Source organism: Palaemon carinicauda, chromosome 26, assembly GCF_036898095.1.
Source record: "Palaemon carinicauda isolate YSFRI2023 chromosome 26, ASM3689809v2, whole genome shotgun sequence".
NCBI lineage: Eukaryota > Metazoa > Arthropoda > Malacostraca > Decapoda > Palaemonidae > Palaemon > Palaemon carinicauda.
This window is the reverse complement of record NC_090750.1, coordinates 83,659,077-83,684,199: the sequence shown is the minus strand read 5'-3', so window position 1 is coordinate 83,684,199 and position 25,123 is coordinate 83,659,077. Positions and strand designations below refer to the sequence as shown.

Sequence of the window (25,123 nt, the reverse complement as noted above, 5' to 3'; positions counted from 1 at the left end):
GGCCCTGTGGTGGCTGCACAACAGCTGGTTTAAAACATCAGGCTCCTTAATGGACAAGTAGCAGAAGGTTGAGGGCATTGTTACCCGGTTTTAGTCTGCATGAATGAAAAGGTATGTCTGGCCCTTATTCTTTTCTTCATCCTCCCTTCTCTTGGGGAAAGCAGCATCCTGGGTTCTCTGCACGGCTGACCTCGAACCACTGCGGGTAAACCATGTTTCCTTGTGTTTCTAGTATTAAGCTAATACTGTTACGTCCCCATACCCTGACGAGGTGGTATTGGGAGAGTCCTAGTCTAAAGTTTCCATCTAAAGGACTACAGGTCAACTTCCTAGGATGAGTCACACTTCATACCTTCACACATAGCTTACGTAGGCCGCAGCCCTTGTGTAGCAAGGCTCTAGCGAGGTGCAGGGACTCTTTATTGTTGAGTGCTGACACACTCAGATACTGAGTCCCCGGGCAAAGCCAAAAGCCAGTACTGGCTGGGACTTGCTACCCTTCCTAAGGGGTGAGTCACCCATATTTAATAGCGTGGTTTGTATTTCAGTTACGGAACAAATGACAAATTCGTAGGTAATTTGTATTTTTCCTAACTTTACAAACCTTAGCTGTTTAATCAAACTTGCCCGCCAGCCCTATCCCCCGTGAAGTCCTACCTCTAAGCAAAGTGAGCTCAAGCACAGGTGTGTGTGGGAGGGGTAGCAAGCTACTCTCCCTACCCCCCCACTAACTAGCGGTGTGGTAGTAAACCCTTGTTAAAATTCTAATGGCTCGTCTTTTCAGCTACGCCGAAAGTGATTACCCATATTAAATAGCTAAGGTTTTTATAGTTAGGAAAAATACAAATTACCTACGAATTTGTCATTTTTTGCGAGTGTAGTGAACCTTGGAGCAAAAACCATTTGAGGGGTGTGATGTGAATTAGGTAATTTTGATACAGTACTTCAATTTCCTGTCACATATCCCATATATTTTTCCTACTACTTATCTTGTCTTATGTATTATGATGATTACTATTGCTGCAGATCATTCATTGCCTTTGCCAATGAAGTTGGAAGGAGGTTATGTTTTTACCCCCTGTTATTTTTTTGTTTGTGTGAACTACCTAGCCATAATTTTAATTGTATAGTAATGAAACTTGCAGGGATTAACAGTTATTTAAACAGCTGGAAATTATTAAACTTTAGAAGGTCAAGGTCAAGCAAAAGGTCAGGAAACAAGCTGCCGTGGCGAAGGTGGCCTGCCCTCTACTGAGTGTCCCTATAGTTTTTGTTTCCCCACCCAAAACTCCAATTTCCTACAAGGGTCCTCTTTAATAGCTTTTATGGGGAGTAGGAAAACTCCTGAACAGGGGGTTTGCCCCAGTGTTAATGGTTGGAAATGGATAAAATAAAGGATGATGATAGAGAAAATATATGGCTTATGTATTTAGCTAGAAATATAATTTATATATTTATTGCCTAAAGTTAATGAAGATTAACTAGGAAATTAATTTTTTAGGAATCTGGGAATATTGTTAGCTTTCTTTTGCCAAGGAAGTGTTACTTACTTTTCAATGTAGATTTATTGTACATCACTCCGTTAAATTTTTGTCGTCAATGATTAATTCAGTTCTTCATTATTATAACTATGCTGTTTGTTTTTTTTAGATTACTAACTTTGTATTTCATGTTTTAGGGCCAAGAAGAGGTTAGATGGTGAAGATGTCTATGGTAATGAGATATATTGTACCTTTGGAAAGAATCTAGACAAGGAAGGTATTCCAAAAGTTGATATCGGTGGTAAGTGTAATTTTTGAGCTTTTAGTACATTTAACAACTGTCTTTTCTATGGTATCTATGACATTTAGTCAATGAATTAACAAATCTTATTAAATATTTTGTAGAAGTGATAATTTAGTAATGATTTGGGAAAGGGTGAAATGAGTTTTTAATTTTGCTTGAACTGAATTTTAACCTTCTTTCAATCAGGTAAATTTCTACCATATCAACCTTGGCGAGAGAAGGGGCAGGATTTATTTGACACTTGGAAACCTGGAGGCAGTAAAGGTTATACAAACCCATCTAATTTAAGTATGGAAGAGGTTGGTGCGGCCAATCTGTCATGGAGGTTGAGAGAGCCTATGTCTGAAGGTGGTGTACAGAATCCCTACTCTTCCTTCAAAAGTTACAGTAGACATCCTTCAATGAGTTATGCCAGTGACAATGGTCATTTTAATACTGGGTAAGTTATTAAAAATTTGTTGGAATTCAGGTTTTCAGTAATGTCACAAAGTAACAGGTACCTCTTATTGGTTATTCTATACAGTATCTGGTATAAGAATGGTGTAGTCCCCCTTGTAAAAGGTTTATTGCTATATTATTAGTGGTCACCGAGTTAAAAAGAAGAATTATATTTACTATTTATTCCTATGTGAATACAAAACCTCGTCATTTATATGACCAGAAAGAAAGTATTTTTGGGATGCTGGTAACATTTTGTGGTTATCGGCTGTTTACCCACACTGGAGGTAAGCATTGGAGCCTCTTCTAGGCTGTTCACTTTAATGGTTATGCTAGAAAACGGACATCCACTATGATTGCTCTCTCTGCTGTGTTTTTTGCCTTAACATCCTCAAGTACTTTTGATTAATAGTGGTGCTCAGGTAGTACAGTACACTTATTTTGGTAGAGATAGAGCCTCATCGTTTGTTTGAGTTGCCTTGGTAAGCGGGGCTTGTATACTTCAACTTGTGATTTTTGAAGGGATTGCCCACCCTTTGTAGGAAGAATATGGTGCATGTCGCAAGAAGGCTAAGAGCTCATTCTCCTTCTGCTTCTTTCTCTCTTGCAACACACGGTATTTTCATCTCGGATCCTAATGTATCAAACTTGCCCGAAGCTCTAGTAACCAAGGATGACGACAGTGTTGACAAACTGTTTTTATTGATGTATTGTCTCTATGGATCATGTGAGCCTGATTTGACCCGTACTGATACAGAATATATGTCATTAGCCCTGGTACTGCCTTCACGTAAGTTTCATTAATACCTGACTGAGAGTGGGATGTTTCAGATATTTTAGGGCAAGGGTATTTCTGTAATTCAAAGATTTCTTCAGTTATTTTTAAATGTCTTCTTGTACACCTTGGAAGACCCCGAGCCATGTGACTGAGGATAATGGTGTTTCCCCTTAAACAGGCAGCTCTCTTGGAGGTCCCTTATTGTTTTCCAGTTCACTAGCATTGTGAATCAGGCCTTCCTCTTACACCAAGGGCCCCCCAGACACTTAACACAGAAGGGATCTGCAAATTCCCCAAAAACTTTTACTTTTCTGGTATCTGTCGGGATGCCCCCTAATTTTGAATTACAGGTTTGACTGCACAACAAAGTGCAAACAATGATATTAATTTTAAACCAGTCCAGAAACAGTGATGAAGATTTTTACCAGTGCTCTAGAGGGAGCAGCGGTACATACAGGTGGCACACTTGTATGTACCGCTGCTCCCTCTAATGTTGTTGGCGGACAGGTGGTGTTTCCGCTATCCAGCGGAACAAACTTGCTGTGACTGAACCTGTTCGTAGGCCTATAAAACATCCAGGAAACTGAATTTTCAGAGTTTAGACAGGAAAGAGTGGTTCTGCCCTCAACCTGGCACAATGTTCCCATGAGGTGCGAAGATGTAAACTCACACACACGGCCATGATCTTCTGCCCCCAAGTTTAGGCACTCTCATTTGGATACTCCCGACAGATCTTTTTCCTCACACAGATCAAATTCTCAGAGAGAAACAACTCTATCGGTTTCCCAATTAGTTATGAGACTTATTATTAGTAAAATACATGAGAAAAATAAGATAATTTAAAATTATAAATAGTACTTAAAACACTTTTCTGCTGAAAGCAGAGTTATCTAGGTTTAGTTTTGGTTGAATTTTTTTCTATGTAAAATGTTTCTAATAATCTCAGCTCGGTCTCAAATCGAGCTTTACATATAATGCTAAAATCAAGATGATTAAAATTGGTGTTACACACTCCGTGGCAATGATCTCTTATAGAGGAATGAGAAGGCTTACCCAGCGGTAGAAGGGTCCTTGAACTAATGCCTCTATGTTCAAAGGTTCTGGTAGACAACAGTTTTGTCGAACTACCAGAACCTTTGAACATAGAGGCATTAGTTCAAGGACCCTTCTACCGCTGGGTAAGCCTTCTCATTCCTCTATAAGAGATCATTGCCACGGAGTGTGTAACACCAATTTTAATCATCTTGATTTTAGCATTATATGTAAAGCTCGATTTGAGACCGAGCTGAGATTATTAGAAACATTTTACATAGAAAAAATTCAACCAAAACTAAACCTAGATAACTCTGCTTTCAGCAGAAAAATGTTTTAAGTACTATTTATAATTTTAAATTATCTTATTTTTCTCATGTATTTTACCAATGTTTTTTATTATTTGTATCAATGTATGTTTTTGACTTATTATTATTATTACAGTGATACCTCGGTACTCGACCATAATCCGTTCGAGATCCGTGTTCGACCTCCGATTTGTTCGAGTACCGAATTTTTTTTCCCCATAAGAAATAATGGTATATATTCTATTCCGTTCCCAAGCACTCGAACAGGCCCAAAATATTAATAAAACGTGTACCTAAACAACAATAATTATCTAAATGTGTATGAAATTGGTCAGAAAATCCTATAAAACAATTTTAAACCATTTACTGTACTAAAATAAAACAATTTTAAACCATTTTCTGTACTGTAGTGAACATACCTTTGAGCAGCGGTTCGATGGCATACAGGGATGGATGTGGAGAGGATGGAAGGGGGAGGTTACTGCTTGGAAGGAGAGTCCCCTTCCATGATGTGGCGGGGTAGTTCTCCTTCAGGAGTTGTTTCTCTCTCCAATGAAAGGGTGGGCAGATCTATTTCAGGGGTTTCTTCTCTTCTTTGTCTCTTCTTTGGAGGAGAAACAGGCTTTGATGTAGCAGCTTTCTTTTCTTTTGTGAAAAACTGGTCTATTGTTAATTGTTTCTTCCTCCTCTGCAGTATTCTTCGAAAATGATACATGACACTATCATTAAACATATGCACTGCCCGGTTTGCTACTGCAATTTCTGGGTGGTATTTTTCAGCAAAAGCCTGCACATCTGCCCACTTGGAACAAATTTCATTGATGAGAGAACTTGGAACATCCTCCCTTACCTCATCCTCTTCTGAAGATTCCTGCTCCACAATCAGATCCTGCTGCTGTTGTTGTTGCAGGTGCAACAATTCCTCCACAGTCAACTCGGTAGAATGGCTTTCTACAAGCTCATCAATATCATCCTTGTCGACCTCAAGCCCCAAACTCCTGCCCATGACAACAATTTCCTCAACGACATCAGTGTCATCAGAAATTACAGGGGTAGCAGTGCTTGGACCCGCCTCTGGTTGGAAACCTTCAAACTCCCTCTCTGTGACACATGATGGCCACAGCTTACGCCAGGCAGAGTTCAATGTCCTATAGGTCACACCTCGCCAAGCTTGGTCAATCATGTTAACAGAGTTGAGGATGCTGAAGTGTTCCTTCCAGAATTCCTTTAGGGTCAACTTCGTGTCACTGGTCACTTCAAAACACTTTCTGAAAAGGGCCTTGGTATAGAGTTTTTTGAAGTTTGAAATGACCTGTTGGTCCATGGGCTGGAGTATGGGAGTAGTATTGGGGGGCAAGAATTTGATTTTGATAAAGCTGTATTCTTCTTTCAAGTCATCCTCGAGACCTGGAGGATGTGCAGGAGCATTGTCCATAACCAGAAGACATTTCATTGGCAAGCTCTTTTCAATGAGGTAAGCCTTAACCTGGGGGGCAAACACTTCGTTTATCCACTCAGTAAAGAATTGTCTTGTGACCCAAGATTTAGTGTTCGAGCGCCACATAACTGGTAGTGCACTTTTACAAATATTATTTCGTTTGAACACCCGGGGGTTGTCCGAGTGGTACACTAACAAGGGTTTGATCTTGCAATCGCCACTTGCATTTGCACACAGCAACAATGTTAGCCTATCTTTCATTGGCTTGTGACCTGGCATCTTCGTCTCGTCCTTGGTAATGTACGTATTGGCTGGCATTTTCTTCCAAAATAACCCAGTCTCATCACAATTAAAGACTTGTTGTGCGATCAAATTTTGTTCATTTATGTACCGATCGAATTCCCCCACGTATTTATCGGCTGCAATTTGATCCGAACTAGCTGCCTCCCCATGCCTAGTAACACGATGAATACCTGTTCTATTACGAAACTTTTCAAACCAACCCCTGCTCGCTTTAAATGTAAATGAATCACTTTCACTGGTACTCGGACTTTTCTTCACTAATTCTTCATAGATATGCAACGCTTTTTCACAAATGAACGCTTCACTAACACTTTCCCCGGCCAACTGTTTTTCTTTAATAAATATTAAAAGCAACTTTTCCATCTCCTCAATCACTTGTGGCCTTTGCTTAGTTACCGCCGTAACTCCCGTTGCAACATTCGCCTTCTTAATCATTTCTTTATGCTTTAAAAACGTAGAAATGGTCGACTTCGCCATTCCGTATTCTACCGCTAAATCGGACACTCGTACACCATTCTCATATTTCGCTATAATTTCCTTCTTCAACTCGATCGTTGTTCGCACTGTTTTCCTCTTCTCCTTCCCCTTAACACTCATTACTTTCTTGGGACTCAATATGAAAGCTAAAAAAGCAATTAAAAGCACTGAAAATCACTAAATCACAACGAATGCTGATCGCGCGTTGTCTGAGTGACGCTCTCGAGAGAACTGATGCTTCCCGAACAAGCGAGAGTGGCCGAGATGGCGCGATCATCACAAAGCCCATGCGGTCGTCACGTGTTCGGCTGGTCGAGTACCGAATTTTTGGTCGAGCACCGCAGCAAAAATTTCTCGAAAATTTTGGTCGAACTCCGAATTGTTTGAGTATAGAGTCGTTCGACTACCGAGGTATCACTGTATTATTATGATTATTATTATTATTAATACTTGCTAGGCTACAACCCTAGTTGGAAAAGCAGGATGGTATAAGCCCAGGGGTTCCAACAAGGAAAATAGAGAACAAGGCTTTCATTCCTTTTCATATTTTCAGATCTTTGCTCTCCCTTAGGGAAAGAGCGTAAAAATGTTCAGAAGAGGGAAAGTTTCATAACTATTTTTAAGCAGGAGCCTAAATTGGTAGTCCCTCATCAGAACCCAGACCTATCTACATCAGCACCAGTTTTTATAGACTTGTCCCCAGAACAGGCCCAAGGCTATCTCAGATACCACCTAAGTATTCTCATTGGAAGTTCCAGCTTGTAGTACAGAAGCTTCCGCATTTGTAAAGATAATGAACCTGATTGGATGCTTGTGAGGTCTCTGTGATCATCTTCATGCCCCTGTAACGGGTAGGCCTGCAACCATACAGAATTTTTCCATTCTCGAAATACCCAAAACAGGTTTGATGTGGCTCTATCAGTTCGGGCAAGAGACACTGGTCTTTTAAACAAACTAGTGTCTGCAGGGGTGAATACCTTACGATCCAGTAGGTGTTCTAAACTCCCTCCTCCTCTTCTATCAACACAGGAATTTCTGTTTGGATTCTGGGGTTCATTCTAAATCTCTACCCTTAGATGCAGAGGTGGCTATTATCACCCCTGGTATCACAAGTGATAAGCTCTCTTACCCCTCTTACTTTTCTTGCAACAGAAATGCAAAGGATAGAGGTGGCAGCTATGTGTTTTTCAGGCCTGCTCCTGGCTAGGCCACCGGCCAGGAGCAGACTCCTTATTTTACAATCATGAGAACATAAAATTTCCAGATTAAGCATTTTAAGGAATGGTGAGGTTTGTTACAAAGGCTTTGAAGTTTTTGCTTCACCAAATTAGTTTGATTTTAGGAAACTGTGTTCTCAAAAGGGCAGAGACTGCTCTGGCCAAAGGCACCAATCAGTTGACTCCCAGGGATGCCCTTTTCCTCAGGAACTCGCATATCCTTGACCTACCAACACTTTGTGCCTCCTGCCAAAGTTTTTGCAGCAGTGGAGAAATGTGAGAGAGCCAGCCACTTGTCCTTTTTAAGGAGAGCTGCGTCCTCTAGATTGACGACTCCACATGCTCCACAGAAATGCTCTTTGAAACAAGTGCAACAGCAGAGAACGACGACTAAAGTTTTGCTACTATCTGGGGATCATAGTAAGTTCAGAGAAGTCCTCTTTGTAACCATCTCAATATCTGTTATACCCCAGGATATTGATAGACTCCCAACTAGGCAAAGTTTTTCCTTCTAAAAGTAGAATTATTACATCTCTTACGCCATCTCCATTTGTCTTCCAACCTATTGATCTCTCGGTAATAGTGTCCATACCATCTAAACCCTCCCCTCCTCTGTATTTTCTTTGATACTAAAACTACCTTTGTTGATCCTCCCTTTTTACTCCAGACATCCATCTCAACATACTCATTTCTGCTACATTCATCTTCTATAGTTTTTCTCATTCTTCCTTTTTCTGTTCCATATAACATAGTTGGTCTTACAACAGGTTATGAGACTTCCCCTTCAATCTCAGAGGAACCTTCTTGGCACTGAGAGCTCCAGATGCAACCTTCGATCCTGTCTGGATTCGATGACTCGCCTCTTGATCCATGCTTCCACTAGCCTCTTCTATGGACCCCCACGTACTTGAACTTCTGTACTCTCTCTTTCTTCTCCATCCATTCTTATGCTTTGTGCAACATCCTTAGTAATACTGGCACTCTTAAATTTGGTCTTTGACTTTCTTATTCTCATTCCTCTCCTAGAGTGCTGCTCTCCAATTCTTCCCTCTTCTCCGCACACAGCACTGTTATCTGCTTATAATGTACACCATGGCACTGCTTCTCTAACATCTTTGGTTGTTGCATCAGTCACGATGTTGAAGGTGAAAGGGCAAAATTCCCATCTCAAATCTGTATATATATCAAATACTAAAAACTTTAGTATGGACATTCCTGTACATCTGAATAATTGAATTGCTTTTCTGGTACAACTCGCTCAAAAATCTCCATATTTCTTGTCTTGGTATTCTGTAGTACACCATTTCAAGGTCTATGAATACCAGCTTCAAGTTTTGTGGGTTTTCTCATGAATTTCTCCATCAGCTGCCTTATGCAAAATATTCCTTCCATTACAATGCTTCCCTCCATAGATTCTAATTGTTCTTTCCCTATTCTCACTTCCTCTCTCAGCCTGACTTTGATCATTCTTTCCAGAATCTTCAACTTGCAAGGCATTAGTTTAAAGTGTTCAATTTCTGCATTCCTGAAAATCACTTTTACTTTTACATCTAGGTATCAATGTGCTTTCCCAACACTTCTGGTATCTTTTCATTTTCAAATATTTTACTCTTAGATCACACATGTCTACCCCTTCCTCTCCTAGAGCTTTGCAAACTTCGACTGTAATCAAGTCTGTTCCTGTTGCCTTCCTGTTCCCCATTCTCGTATTTCATTCCTAGAGAACCTCGTTACTAATCCCATGTTTATGGTCCATCCTCTCGTATATGTTTTCCTTTTATTTATTTATTTATTTATTCATTCATTCATTCATTTATTTATTTTTTATTTATTTATTTTTTTATTTATTTTTTTATTTATTTATTTATTTATTTATTTAGCAGTTGCCTGAAATACTCCTTCCATCTTTTCATGATGTCTTCCTCCCACTTTATAAGAATAATTATTTAAAATTTTGTTAATGATAAACATGAAAAAAAGTTTTTCTAAGGAAGGGAGGAAGGTGAACAGGTAAATATTGAATTAATGAATTCTATTAAAATAAATTTCCTTGGTTAAACTTGGGAAGCATTAGATTGATTTTAAATTTCCTTGGTTAAACTTGGGAAGCATTAGATTGAAGACTGGCCAAGTCACTGAAACCATTGCCATAAATATAACATCAGATCATTGGAAAAATGTGATTCGGTCCATTTGAGTCAGCAGGATTGCTGAACGGTACAGTGATACCTCTTGATATGAATGTTACTGCCTATGAAATTTTCATGATGCGAAACAAGATGCAAAGATTTTTCACCTCGTGTAACAAAAGGATTTGTTAGCCAGGTCGAGAATAAAATAGTGTACCCATTAAAAGTATGAGCCTGTTGAAGAAAAGGTGCGGTTTATGTGTAATGGAAAATTTACTTCTCTACAGTAAGGGTAACTATAATAATAGTACAGTACATATTGTAGTGTATATTTTGAATACAGTATGTACAGTATTGTAATGTATGTTTTATTATTTTCCATTTATCATTGCATTATGTTCTAATAACTACTAAATTTACAGGTGTTAAGAGTTAGTTTAGGAATATTGAATGATTCAAATGTATCTGGCTGTACAGTATCACATGGTGGTTATAGCTTTACTGTATTATAAAATTTAATGTGGTGTTTTTGTAGGGTTTGGAATGAAGTAGGCGATTTACATGTGAAATGCGTCCTGTGATGCAAAATTTTCACGAAACCAAAGCCACTCCGGAACGAATTAATCGTATCTTGAGGCATGACTGCACTAAGAATTTTATAGTACTTTGTGCAAGGATTGAAATTTATTAGTTACTTTTTTGTTAGTTTGTGCATCCTAGATTATGATAGTAATTTTCTGTTAAATGTTAATTTGAGAAATTTACTATATGTAATATATGAATGTATGCACTTTACTGCAAAACTATGATGTGCAGTACTGTGCACATTCGTAAGAGGGATAGATATAACCAGTCTGTAATTTAAAGAAAAAATTTTTCCTTTAGCTAATCCCAGTAATCTATGCAAATAGAATAAAGTTTTTATTAATATTGTTGATTGTCCTGATGTTTCATTGAAAATTATGTAAAATTATGTAGCTACATGTAAAAAGCCAGAGTGGTCACTTAAGCACAATTTTTTTCATACATGCAGGGAATTTTAAGCAAATTGGCCTTGTAAAATGGTGGACAATTTTACTTGATATATTGTAATCCTCAAATCTAAAGTAGTTTGTCCTAATTTACGTACATCATTAAGGGACAGTTATATTTGTACTCGTAAGGTTATGAAATTAGAGTTGATTTTACCATGATTAATGATGCCTGTTATGGTACAACAATTAATCAAATTTCATAACAAAGAATTGCTCCCTATACTAGACAGTGATGACTGGTACAGCACAATATCCTTAGCTGATACTAGAGTATGAAGGAAGAGGATAATTATATTTGCCAGATTGTAATGGAGTTCTTGTGTACAGAAATCAGCGAAATTGGAGGAAAAACTGTAGACCCCAAAATCAGTCTATTGGTGGACTAGGTATGGGAAGTTTCAATGGGTTATCAAGGCTAGATTATTCAAATCGCAGTGATGACAATAACCCTGACATTGCAGTACAACCCATGTATTTGGATAAGACTCCTGAACAGTTCAGAAAGGGACGTTCACAGAGTAAGTAAGGGGAAAATTTTATTTTAGATTGAAGCATACTATATACAAAACTGCAGTAATTTTCATAAAACTGTTCTGAATTGCAAGCTGTCCAGTGAGAATAGGATACAAAATAACCCTACGAATTGTGAAGGTTTATTTTCCTAATTTGAATAAATTTATGCATAGGGGTACATTTTCGAATGAGTTCCCCTCCAAGCTTAACGTTCAACACGAGGACACCAGATACATTTACAATGGATTCATCTTTCAGGTATTGTATTTGTAAAGCTTCTCTGTAGGTAAGGTTTGGTTATGAATAGAATTTTCGGTGAACTTTTTTAGCACTTTATTGCCCTTCCAGAAAAAGTATTGAAATCTCTATTTCTATGAATTTGATTTCAGGGTTAGTCCTTACTGTAGGACCTGAAACACTAAACTTTTCAGTTTTTCTTGTTTACCTACCACATTATTTATTTACTTTTTAGTGGTGACATATTTTGTTCCATCTCGGACACTTAACAAGTGTAGTGCAGTTTATATTTTAGGTTTGGCACTAATGTTAGTCATGGGATGTTTGAATTTTTTAGAGTAGGCTATAAGGATATTCTATAGGTGTCACTTCGTATTTTGTCACTAATCAATCGGAAAGCCAAACCCCTGTAGCGTATGGTAAGTGGAACCACTTACTTTTACTATTTTATTTTTCTTTAGCTTATGGCTACCTGTACAAATAATCAAGTTCTCTTAAAATGTTGCACAGTAATTCTTGGATGACGGTGATTGTAGTGTGAGAACTTTTAAATGAGAATGTATTAAAAAAGGAGTTTTGAAGGTTTTGCGTAAGATTTACCCAAATGTTTACCTATGGCAGAGGTGGTGTCTTTTTTTTTTTTTTTTGCATGATTTACCAATCGAATATTTTTTTTTTAATTGGGCTAGCTCTTTCTGTGGATTGAAGGATTTTGGGTTGTAGATAACACCAGTGTTTCATGGTACCTTTAGAGCTCTACTTCTGTGAAAGATAGTTTTGGTGGCATATGTTCAAAATTTTCTTGTAGCAGATCGTAAGACTTCTTTTTGAATAGGAAAAGATATGTAGGGGAGATTATTTATTAGGTTTTCCCCTTCAGAACAAGGTGCTACTAATGTGTGAAATATGTAATGTTTATAGTTGTCTACTTGGATTTTCAAGTTAATATTTAGAATATAACTATCCCCCTCTCTTTTTCAGCAGAGCACGCAGTCCATCTCCATTGTTGTGGAATAATGTTAGCCCTGTTAAAAACACCTGGAGTCCATCTCTGGCTTTAGACATTCAAGGCCAAGTCTTATACGGGTTGAGAGACATGGCAGTTTCGGAAGGCTCTGTTTTAGTAAGTATAATTTTTTTTTTTTTTTTCAGAAATAAGTATTTAATATAAAAAGGATTTTCTTTTTTAACATCTACTGTAATTACTCATTTACAGTCTTAAGGAGTTGTATTTTTCAACATTGTTAATTAGTCATTTATAGTCTGGGCTCCTCGCTTGTAAATTCACCGCAGTTGGACAAATTGGTGCCCATTTAAAAAAAAAAAAAATGATACGGATATTCACTTATTCCCCCCCCCCCCACCAAGATATTAAAAGCTAAACATTTTCCCAGATCCTTAACCAAGGCCCCTGCTACGCCTGTTCCCCTTCCTCAGAGAGGGAGAGAGAATTTCTAATTACTCTTTACAGAACATTGAACATGCTGTTTATTATGTTATCAAATGTTTCGTAAACATACAAGTTTGTGTGTTCATTTGTGTATACAAGCCTTTCCTTCATTAAAGTAGGTTTGTCTGCAGCAAAGCTGGAATAACCTTTGGTAATGTCACAAAGGGGAAACCCCACCCACTCGCCTCTCACCGAAGTCACTTTAGTCTTTGGCCCCGAAGTGTATGGAAGTATTGTTGCTGCTCTTTCAATTGTTATAGTTTTTTACTCTTTTTGTTTGTGACTAGTGTTTGTGGTTATTAGTTTTTTTAAGTTTCACATTTAACAGCAGGAGTGTACAGAAAGGTCATAATCATCATCATCTCCTCTGAAGTCTATTGGTGCCTCCGCCGAAAGTAACCATTTGTTAAATTAGATTTTGTTTCTGAGGATAAAACCTTTTTAAATTTTGGTGTGTTGTTAACCTATTGTAAGAGGGTGCCTGTATGGTCTTAGGAAATAGCTACTGTAGTCTCACTTCGTTGCAAATTATTTGACTCGGTTTATATAATGTCGCCAGTACATGCGTGTCAGATAGTGAACATTTATTTGTCTGGTGTTCCCACTTGTCACAATTGTGTTCCCCGGATGGTGATCCATGTTTAGTGCAGTGTGTTCTCATTGTTCTTTTGACAAAGCCTTCATTGTAGTGATTTGTGTTTTAGCAGAGATTATCCTCCTCAGTGTGTGTGTGTGTTGGGGAGGGGGAATGAAGTCTTTGTCAGTGAGCCAGATCTGCCTCCTCTGTGACAGTAAGAAAAATGGTTAGCAAGGGAAGTAGTGAAATATTTTCTGTATTTTTTTTACAATTAGTTTTTTTTTTTTTTTTTCTCCATAAAACTTTCATGGAACATATTGCTATAACTCCTCTTTTTGGAATGAGAGATGGTATTTGTCTGCTATCTGGTACCTTCTGTTTGTTAAGCACAATGTGAACCAGTGTTGAAAGTTAGTGAAATAGTAGAGTTGTTTCTTACCCATGTGGGCCATTCTGTTCCTTATGAGACTGGCATTTTCGGGGTGGTTTAATGAAGCTGGAGTTGCAAGACTATCCCCGCTGTTTCCTCGGTTACAAGTCTAAGTTCTACACGGACCGATCTCGAGTACCATATGATAGGCTGATGAAGGTATCGTTCTTGCCACCTCGTGCCATTGTTGGGCGTAGCAGATGGGGAATACACTGCCCTTGAAAGTCACCTTCCTCCTACAGACCAATGGGTATTTGGTCACCCCAATTCAGTCCGATATGGCAGATAATGACCTACCGAGAGCAGGTAATGGGTCCTCTTGCACCATTCCGGTCGTGTGGAAAGTGTGTGCACCTCCTTGGTCTCTTCCAGGAGACACTGGTGGCTTCAAGTAGTGATGTACAGTTTTATCATTTAGGAGAGAGAGAGGGAGGGGGAGGGAGAGGGAGAGAGAGATATTAACTACAAAGGTGGTTGTAGAGAATGTCTCTGGCCAGAGAACTTTCTAGGTAGGCACTGACTACCTGTGTCTAGTCCATGCTCCAATTGAGCATTGAGTAATCTTGCTTTTTGTCATGGAATGGTCCTTATCTTCAGGTCATTGATAAATGCAACGCCTAAACTGTGGAGAACATCAAAGGGTCTGCCCATAAATACTTTCACTCTTATCTGCTTCAGCAAGAGAAAAGAAAAGTAGCAGCAGCTTTGGAATGCGTGGATTCCCCCCTACAGGCAGTAGTCCATGCTTGATGTAGTCTTGCTTGTAACTTATTCCTGGGGTGGAAAGGTCTTTGTTCTCTGGACACTGGTGAATGTGCCTACTGCTAACCTGAAGAGGGTGTCATAGGAATCTTTCCCTCGAGAAACTCTTATCTGGACTGGCAAGAGCTAGGAGAGCTTCCAGGCTCTTATGTTAAACATTTTAGGGATAGGGATTCTGTCACCTTCGTCGCACAGTTTGTTACGAAGACCTAGTACCAATTTTCCCTCTTAATACCAACTAGTGACCTGCTCGATCCTATCCTAACTATGTAAGTTGACACAAATGCTTGGTGTTATGGGAGGACTCTACCCCAGCAGAAACATCCAAAGATCTCTATATTAAGAACTCAAGCTTAAACCCTGGTTTTTGTGTGCTCAATTTTATCTGACGGTTTCTGTTAACTTTCTCCCTGTATCATAGGATGTTGCTTGCAGACCCTTGGAAATCTTTCCTTGGTTCCTGAACTGACTGCTCATTTGCTGTGTAGCACTCCAGCTCTCACAGAATTATTATGCATATTTTTTATGGTAATGCATTTGTCCTATTCAGGAAAGGTAGAAAGACTAACTCTTATCTCCTACTCCTATCTGAAGGGGATATAGCAGCAGCAGTGGTTGCACGCTGGTTGGTCGTTTGATGCTGGTGAATTACGTGAGAGCACCCTATTTTAGTTGAAACTACTACTTCATCGTGACTAGGGGAAAGATAGGTCGGTCTTTTGTCAAATATTTCTCTTGATATGCAATTATTTTTACACAGCCACCATCATCTTTCTGTTAGGGAAAAATATTGTTCTAGTACTGTTTTTTTCGTTTTGAGCCACTACTGCCTAAGGCCCTAACAGCTTTTACATCCCTGTGATTAGTTATTAGGTGGTGTTGGAGTCTTATTCTTTCCTTGCCCCTTTATGGGACCAGTAAAGACATTGTTTGGCAAAGAAAAGCCCATTCCAGTTTTGTTCAAAGGGACTTCTCCATCCAATGAGTAAATCTCTCTTTTTCAATATTTAACTTAGCCGGTGATTATATAAGCTGCAGCTCTGCTGCTCGACAGAAAACTCTACGTTAAAAATCCGCCAGCGATCGCTATGCAGGTAGGGGGTGTACTTCAACAGCGCCATCTGTCGTGCAGGTACTCAGTACTCATTGTAAACAAAGAACTCAATTTTCTCTCTGTCGTGCCACCGGCAAGACCTACTAATTCGCTGTTGCTAACTGGATTGGTTTTCACAACTATTTGGTGAAGTACACGTTTCTAGTTTTGAGCTTTCGCTGTGCAGGCTTTCTCTTCAATAAATCCTTGCATTCTTTTTTTGATATCTGATTATTTGTTGATGACTTTGGATAGTTTTTGAATTCCCCTTTGACCAATTCAAAATGGCTGACCTTTCTCAAGTCCCTAAATTCAGGAAGTGTAATGCTAGGGACTGTTCAAGGCGTCTTCCGAAGGCCTCTATCGATCCTCACACCGTTTGTTCCAATTGTCGGGATAAAACCTGTCAATTGGAAGATCGATGTGAGGAATGCGTTGGGCTTTCGGAATTCGATTTTATCGAATTCCAGAAATATACACGTAGGCTAGAGAGAGATAGTCAGGAGAAGTTCATCTCGTTCCGTTGATTTTTCCTCTCCTCATGCCCCACAACCTATTCCTTCCCCTGTAGTGGTTGCTCCTAATCCCCCTTCTGGCACTCAGGAACCTTCGATGGCAGATATGATGCGTGCCATCCAAGCTCTGGGTGAGAGAGTCGAGTCCTTGGCTAGTGACCGTAACCAGCTCATGGCGGACGTCAAGGAGCTGAAGTGTAAGAGTGCAGTGGGAAGTGATAAAGTGAGTGATAGTGTTGTGGATAGTGTTGCGCTTGAGGGTTCGTCTGTTCGTGCCTGTCGTCCTCCTAGTCCGGGACCTCTTGCAAGCTCCCAAGTCCAGGGGAGAAGCAATGTCGTACGACCAAAGGGTTCGAGAGGCTTTAATCAGCGAACAGACGTTCCCTCCGTGGTTTCGGGCGTATCTACCCAAGATCGCCCCACCCACACAGACGAGAGAGCCCATTTATTCCTCGTCTGCGGAAGAGGTTTCTCGTAAGAAACCATGGACCAAGGTCTCAAGACCTCTTAAGTGCAAGTCGGTCCCTTCCGCGCAAGTCCAACGGCCCAGTTGTAGCCACTGGGTCAGTTCGGACTCGCTGCAGTCTTCCGATGACTGCTCACCTCCTAAGAGAGGCAAAGCGGTACCGCCTCAGGCAGTCACACAGTCTGTCGCCGCACCTGCTCCTGTAGACCCTAAGTGGTCTTTGCTGCAGACCATGCAGTATCAGTTAAAGTCTCTGATGCAGGTTGTGCGGAGAAGGTTGCTGCTGCACCAACCTCTTGCCTACAACCAACCACAGTTGTGCGTCCTGTGGACGCTGAGGCGACCTTCTTGCGCACTACAGCTGAGAGAGTCCCGCCACCCATGCGTTCCTGTGTACCCTGCCAGCCGCATGTTGACGTTCAGCGACGCACGGAACCTTCCGTTGACGTTCGCGAGGCACAACAACCGTCAAAGTTGTTTTGTTTTGACGCGGTGCGTCAACCTCCGCAACCCAGTGTGGTTGCCTCTGCTCGCCCACATCAGACTAGACAGTCTGGAGTAGACGCTGTGCGTCCCCGCGCTGCTATGGTTGTTGCCAGCTCACAGACTGGGCAACAGTTCCATGACGTTGCGTCCGGTTCAGTCACGCGTGCACCCGTGCGACCGGACTCAGCTGACCAGCCGATACCTACTCCTTTGCCGCTTCCTCCTCAATTCTCGGATGATGGACTCTCTGATGATGACGATGCGGCACACGTTGATGAACCACATTCGGACCTTGACGAGCCCAAGACCACGCAACCCTCTTTGGACTTTAGAAAAGTTCTTGCTCTGTTCAAAGAGATGTATCCGGACCAGTTTGTGTCTGTGGCTCCACGCTCTCCTCCGTCAGAGTTTGCTTTAGGTACACAGTCATCCTCGCCTGCCTTTACGAAACTCGTCCTCGCTCGCTCGTCCAAGAGAGCTTTACGAGTTTTAGGAGATTGGATGCAGTCCAAAAAGAGTCTAGGGAAGACAGCCTTTACGTTTCCCCCTGCTAAACTCTCTTCCAGATCGAGCGTCTGGTATGCCACGGGAGAAGTTCTCGGCTTGGGAGTTCCTGCCTCTGCCCAGGGCGACTTCTCAAGTCTTGTAGACTCTCCCCGCAGGCTAGCCATGAGACGCTCTAAGATATGCTGGTGTCTGGGAGCTTCGAGCAGGAAGATCTCCCCTTCTGACAAGGAATCTTCCTTGCTCATCATGTCCTGCATGGACAAGGCCATACGTGACGGATCTAGTGAGCTTGCTGCTTCGTTCGTATCCGGGGTCCTCAAGAAGCGTGAGAACCTTTGCTCTTTCCTGTCAGCTGGAGTGACACCGTGTCAAAGATCAGAACTTCTGTTTGCTCCTCTCTCTAAGTGCCTTTTTCCAGAGGACTTGATTAAGGAGATTGCTGCTTCTTTGATTCAGAAGGACACCCATGACCTGGTTGTGTCCTCTGCCCGCAAAGCCACCCCTTTGCCTACATTGTCAAGACCCAGGATGGACACTCCAGCGTCCAGATTTATTCCGCCCTTTCGTGGCAGAGCCTCCAGCAGAGGAGGTGTTCGTGCCGAAGGGAGACTTGGGAAGAAGAAAGGATCCAAGTCCTTTAAAGGCAGAGTCTGACTGCCACCTTCTTCAGACAGCAGTGGGAGCCAGACTCAAGAACTTCTGGCAGACCTGGGAGAAGAGAGGCGCAGATGCACAATCTGTGAAGTTGCTCAGAGAGGGGTACAAGATCCCGTTTGTACGAAAACCCCCTCTAGCAACGTCTCCCATCGATCTCTCTCCCAGGTACAGAGAGGAAGACAAGAGACGAGCATTGAAACAGGAGGTGTCTCTCTTGCTAGAAAAGGGAGCGGTAGTCAAAGTCCTGGACCATCAAACCCCGGGCTTCTACAACCGTCTCTTCTTAGTGGTAAAGAAGACAGGAGGGTGGAGGCCGGTGCTAGACGTCAGTGCGCTGAATGTCTTTGTCACAAAGCAGACGTTCGCCATGGAGACAACAAAGTCCGTTCTAGCAGCGGTCAGAAAGGAAGACTGGATGGTCTCTTTAGACCTAAGGGATGCATACTTTCACGTCCCCATCTACCCAGACTCCCAACCTTTTCTGAGACTCGTTTACGAAAAGGTTGTCTACCAGTTTCAAGCCCTGTGCTTTTGCCTAAGCACAGCTCCTCTTGTGTTTACGAGGCTAATGAGGAATATAGCCAAATTCCTTCATTTAGCGGACATCAGAGCCTCCCTCTATTTGGACGACTGGCTTCTAAGAGCTTCTTCCAGTCGTCGCTGTCTGAAGGATCTAAAGTGGACTCTAGATCTGACCAAAGAATTGGGTCTCCTGGTCAATATGGAAAAGTCCCAACTGGTCCCATCCCAAACTATTGTGTATTTAGGGATGGAGATTCACAGTCAAGCTTTTCGGGCTTTTCCGTCGGCCCCCAGAACAAGTCAAGCCCAGTTATGCATCCAGAACATGCTGAAGAAGGAACGATGTTCAGTCGGGCAGTGGATGAGTCTGATAGGGACACTATCGTCCCTGGAACAGTTTGTATCGTTAGGAAGACTACACCTCCGTCCTCTTCAATATCACCTAGCTGTTTACTGGAAAAAGGACAAGACGCTAGAAGCGGTCTCGATCCCCATTTCCGAGAAGATGAAGTCTTCCCTGACTTGGTGGAAGGACAGTATCAGCCTCAGAGAGGGTCTGCCCCTGGCTGTTCAGACTCCCAACCACGTTCTCTTCTCTGACGCATCGGACACGGGCTGGGGCGCGACATTAGACGGTCGGGAATGCTCGGGAACTTGGAACTCGAGTCAAAGAACAATGCATATCAACTGCAAGGAGCTACTGGCAGTTCATCTGGCCTTGAAAAGCTTCAAGTTTCTCCAAGGCAAAGTGGTGGAGGTGAACTCTGACAACACCACGGCTTTGGCGTACATCTCCAAGCAAGGAGGGACCCACTCTATGACCTTGTACGAGATCGCAAGGGACCTCCTCACCTGGTCAAAAGATCTAAACATTTCTCTAGTAACGAGGTTCATCCAAGGCAACTTGAATGTCATGGCAGATTGCCTCAGTCGGAAGGGACAAATCATTCCAACAGAATGGACCCTACACAAGGATGTGTTCAAGAGACTGTGGGCCACATGGGGCCAGCCTACCATAGATCTCTTTGCAACCTCGATGACCAAGAGGCTCCCAATATATTGCTCACCAATCCCGGACCCAGCAGCAGTTCATATAGATGCCTTTCTACTGGATTGGTCACATCTAGACCTATATGCATTCCCCCCGTTCAAGATTGTCAACAAGGTACTGCAGAAGTTCGCCTCTCACGAAGGGACAAGGTTGACGTTAGTTGCTCCCCTCTGGCCCGCGAGAGAATGGTTCACCGAGGTACTTCGATGGCTAGTGGACGTTCCCAGAACTCTTCCTCTAAGGGTGGACCTTCTACGTCAGCCACACGTAAAGAAGGTACAGTGAACCCTCGTTTATCGCGGTAGATAGGTTCCAGTCGCGGCCGCGATAGGTGAAAATCCGCGAAGTAGTGACACCATATTTACCTATTTATTCAACATGTATATTCAGACTTTTAAAACCTTCCCTTGTACGTAGTACTGTTAACAAACTACCCTTTAATGTACAGAACACTTAATGCATGTACTACAGTACCCTAAACTAAAACAGGCACAAATATTAAAGGTGATTTTATATCATGCATTTCCTAAACATGCTAAAAAGCACGATAAAAAATGGCAACCAATGTTTTGTTTACATTTATCTCTGATCATAATGTAGAAACAAACTGGAGGTAGAGCTTTGCTTATTACCCAGACATATTTCCCATACTTTTCCCTTAGAACTACATCACATCTTCCTACTTTAGATATATATATATATATATATATATATATATATATATATATATATATATATATATATATATATATATATATATATATATATATATATATATATATACATATATATATATGTATGTATATATATATATATATATGTGTGTGTGTGTATATATATATATATATATATATATATTTATATGTATACACATATACATACCTACATATATACATAAATACATGCATACATATATATATATATATATATATATATATATATTACTGTATATATATGGGTTATGGAAAAAATCCGCGAAGTGGTGAATCCGCGATGGTCGAACCGCGAAGTAGCGAGGGTTCACTGTACACCAAGGCCTCCACGCTCTTCGTCTGACTGCCTTCAGACTATCGAAAGACTCTCTAGAGCTAGAGGCTTTTCGAAGGAGGCAGCCAGGGCGATTGCTAGAGCAAGGAGGACATCCACTCTGAGTCTACCAGTCTAAGTGGGAAGTCTTCCGAAACTGGTGCAAGTCAGTATCAGTATCCTCGACCAGTACCTCTGTAACTCAAATAGCTGACTTCCTTTTATACCTGAGGAAAGAAAGATCTCTTTCAGCTCCCACTATCAAGGGTTACAGAAGCATGTTGGCATCAGTCTTCCGTCACAGAGGCTTAGATCTTTCCAACAACAAAGATCTACAGGACCTCCTTAAGTCTTTTGAGACCACGAAGGAGCGTCGTTTGGCTACACCTGGTTGGAATTTAGACGTGGTACTAAGATTCCTCATGTCAGAAAGGTTCGAGCCACTACAATCAGCCTCCTTTAAAGATCTCACTTTAAAGACTTTTCCTGGTTTGCTTAGCCACAGCTAAAAGAGTCGGTGAGATTCACGCCTTCAGCAGGAACATCGGATTTTCATCTGAAACGGCTACATGTTCTTTACAACTTGGTTTTCTAGCCAAAAACGAGCTACCTTCTCGTCCTTGGCCGAAATCGTTCGATATTCCAAGCCTATCAAATATGGTTGGAAATGAACTAGAAAGAGTCTTATGCCCTGTTAGAGCTCTTAAGTTCTATTTAAGACGAACTAAACCTTTACGAGGACAGTCAGAAGCTTTATGGTGTTCTGTTAAGAAACCATCTTTGCCTATGTCAAAGAATGCTTTATCCTATTTTATCAGACTGTTAATACGAGAAGCTCATTCCCATCTGAGTGAGGAAGACCAAGCTTTGCTGAAGGTAAGGACACATGAAGTTAGAGCTGTCGCAACTTCAGTGGCCTTTAAACAAAATAGATCTCTGCGAAGTATAATGGACGCAACCTATTGGAGAAGCAAGTCAGTGTTCGCGTCTTTTTATCTTAAAGATGTCCAGTCTCTTTATGAGAACTGCTACACCCTGGGACCATTCGTAGCAGCGAGTGCAGTAGTGAGTGAGGGCTCAACCACTACATTCCCCTAATTCCATAACCTTTTTAATCTTTCTCTTGAAATGTTTTTATTGTTGTTTTTGGGTTGTCCGGAAGGCTAAGAAGCCTTTCGCATCCTGGTTGATTTGGCGGGTGGTCAAATTCTTTTCTTGAGAAGCGCCTAGATTAGAGGTTTTGATGAGGTCCTGTAGTATGGGTTGCAACCCTTGATACTTCAGCTCCTAGGGGTCGCTCAGCATCCTAAGAGGATCGCGAGGCTCCGTAAGGAAGACGTACTTAAAAAGGCAGAGTAATTGTTCAAGTCGACTTCCTTACCAGGTACTTATTTATTTTGTTTGTTATTTTGATAACTGCTAAAATGAAATAAAAAATCCTTAGCTCATAATAATGTAAACATTTATTGCTGGTCTCTACCCACCCCCCTGGGTGTGAATCAGCTTATATAATCACCGGCTAAGTTAAATATTGAAAAATGTTATTTTTATAATAAAATAAATTTTTGAATATACTTACCCGGTGATTATATATTAAAGGACCCTCCCTTCCTCCCCAATAGAGACGCAGTGGACCAAGGAGAAAATTGAGTTCTTTGTTTACAATGAGTACTGAGTACCTGCACGACAGATGGCGCTGTTGAAGTACACCCCCTACCTGCATAGCGATCGCTGGCGGATTTTTAACGTAGAGTTTTCTGTCGAGCAGCAGAGCTGCAGCTTATATAATCACCGGATAAGTATATTCAAAAATTTATTTTATTATAAAAATAACATTTAAATGAATTAAAGGTTTCTTCTAAAGTAATTTGTATGTACCTAGCTATGCAAACTTTAGCTTCTCTCTGTCCTAGACCTAAAGACAAAAGGGTTATAGACTGCTCATGAATGGCATAAGCAAGGGACAGTGAGTCTCCTAGTTAGCAGGACGCTGCTCTAGAGACTGACCATGTATACATTTGACCAGCGTCCAAGTCCCCTCCACCCAAGCTAGGACCAGGGATGGCCAGGTAATGGCTGCTGATGACTCAGCAGGTAGACCTATAGACTCCTCCAAAACCCCCATCCTTAGCTCTCAATAATGATGAAGTTGCAGACGCTACAAGAAACACTAATTTTAGCCAGATTTGAACCCCATGTCGGGCAAATCACCAGGCAGAGATGTTTCCAATAAGCTTCCCCCTTGCACCCCTTTTTATAAACCAACTACCTTGGTAACTATTCAATGGCCGTTTCAGCTATGCTGAAATATACATATTAATTTTAGAATTTATTAACGAGGCTCCTTAGATTAGGTATTTTCATGTTGTTTATACGCAGTTATCCTGACAGTTTGCACACCTGTTGCAGCCTTACCTTAACAGGGTCACTCCCCGTGGGAAAGTTCTGGTTATACACACTTGTATTATCTGGTGTTATTTTGTGTTATTTTTACCTTTTAAATAGCTTTCTTTAGAATAAAACTATTCCTCTGCAAATAACTGTTATCAGGTTATTGCACAAGATTCTTGATTGCAATCCCTGCAGTTAGGGAGGGCTAAGAGTATAGGGGATTTTAAAACTGTAATTTTTATTTTTCATTGTAAACTTAGAAAGGGATGATTTTTTAATTGATAAATCCCCTATTTCATTTTTTATACTTTGCAAGGTATTTTTTATTTCACCTTTCCCCTAAAAAGACGTTAAATTCCGATCTTCTTAATTATGGGAAAGTATCTGTTGTGTAACAACAACAGTAAATAAGAGCCTATTATGGAATATCTTCTGGTATTTGTGTATTCTTGCTCTAGTTTTTCCTAGGTTAATAGGTTTAATTGGTTTAATCAACTAACACATTCTTGAAATTTTGCAGGACAACAGCCATTCAAGTGTGCCACAGATTCCAGTAGAGTTGCAGATTACTAATCTTGATCAGAATATTGATGCAAGAGAAATGAAGCGCATCCTCTTTACAATTTTCAGGGATCATGTCATGGTAAGGTAGATTGGTTAAATTTTGCGAATCCTTTTCTTTTTTTCTTCTTGCTGTTTAGAGGATAATTGCTTTTATTTGCTTTTAAAATGAAAACTAAGAAATAAATTCTTTAGAATATTTTAAGTATGGGTCTTTCACATAGCTCATTGTTGATATCTAAATGTTTTAGTGGTAAAATTGCAGATAACCTGCTAAGGAAGTAGTATTAGCCAGTAATTCACTACTAAAGAGACTTTCATGGTCATTTTATGAAAGTGGCTCAGTTATCTACCACCCATTTGTTTGTTTTAGGTGCTCCATGTTTCTGTGTTCATCCAGTCTGATGGAAACTTGGCAGCAACGTTGAGGGTACCTTCACAGCAAGATGCTCAATATGCTATATCTCAGTTGCATCGGAAAAAGATTGGTGCTAAAAGGATAATTATATCCCACGTGAACCATAATCAACCTTCTCCTGAATTGAAACGGTAAGAATTCTTGATTAGAGACAAATTTTTGCCACCAGCATATGAATGTGGGTATGGTGGATGGAATTTTGTTGAATTATACTGTAAAGGTTTTGCTGTCTTTCTCTAGAAAATAAATTAAATGGCTTCATAATATCCTAAACATTTATTACTGCACTCTTTCAACAATAAAAAAGTGAGATGAGAAATATCCTTTCAAGAATCCCCATTAGTGAAAATCTATTTGATAAAGGTTCAATAGAGCCTGAATCTGAAGGTCTTCCTTGTAGTCACAAAGTCTGTGCTGTGCATGTTAAGACGCTGGACCTTGAGCAGGAAGGATCATATTTCTTTGGTACTTTTTGTCTTTTTGGATTCCCTATTTTAGCCTTTCACAGAAAAGTACATTAAC

At 40.7% G+C, this 25,123-nt stretch overlaps 1 protein-coding gene across 5 annotated transcripts in view; it reads left to right on the top strand.

The window, feature by feature from the left end:
• Marf1 (meiosis regulator and mRNA stability factor 1-like protein) overlaps positions 1-25,123 on the top strand; it is a 123,199-nt gene that overhangs the window by 80,765 nt on the left and 17,311 nt on the right. For 2 of the 5 annotated variants that reach the window (XM_068349835.1, XM_068349833.1), the window contains exons 8-14: positions 1,679-1,782; positions 1,972-2,224; positions 11,267-11,457; positions 11,626-11,710; positions 12,671-12,812; positions 24,143-24,265; positions 24,557-24,732. In XM_068349835.1, the coding sequence (XP_068205936.1) occupies positions 1,679-1,782; positions 1,972-2,224; positions 11,267-11,457; positions 11,626-11,710; positions 12,671-12,812; positions 24,143-24,265; positions 24,557-24,732 (1,074 nt within the window). The remainder of the gene's footprint in view (positions 1-1,678; positions 1,783-1,971; positions 2,225-11,266; positions 11,458-11,625; positions 11,711-12,670; positions 12,813-24,142; positions 24,266-24,556; positions 24,733-25,123) is intronic. The other 3 variants (XM_068349834.1, XM_068349837.1, XM_068349836.1) reach the window with 3 other exon arrangements.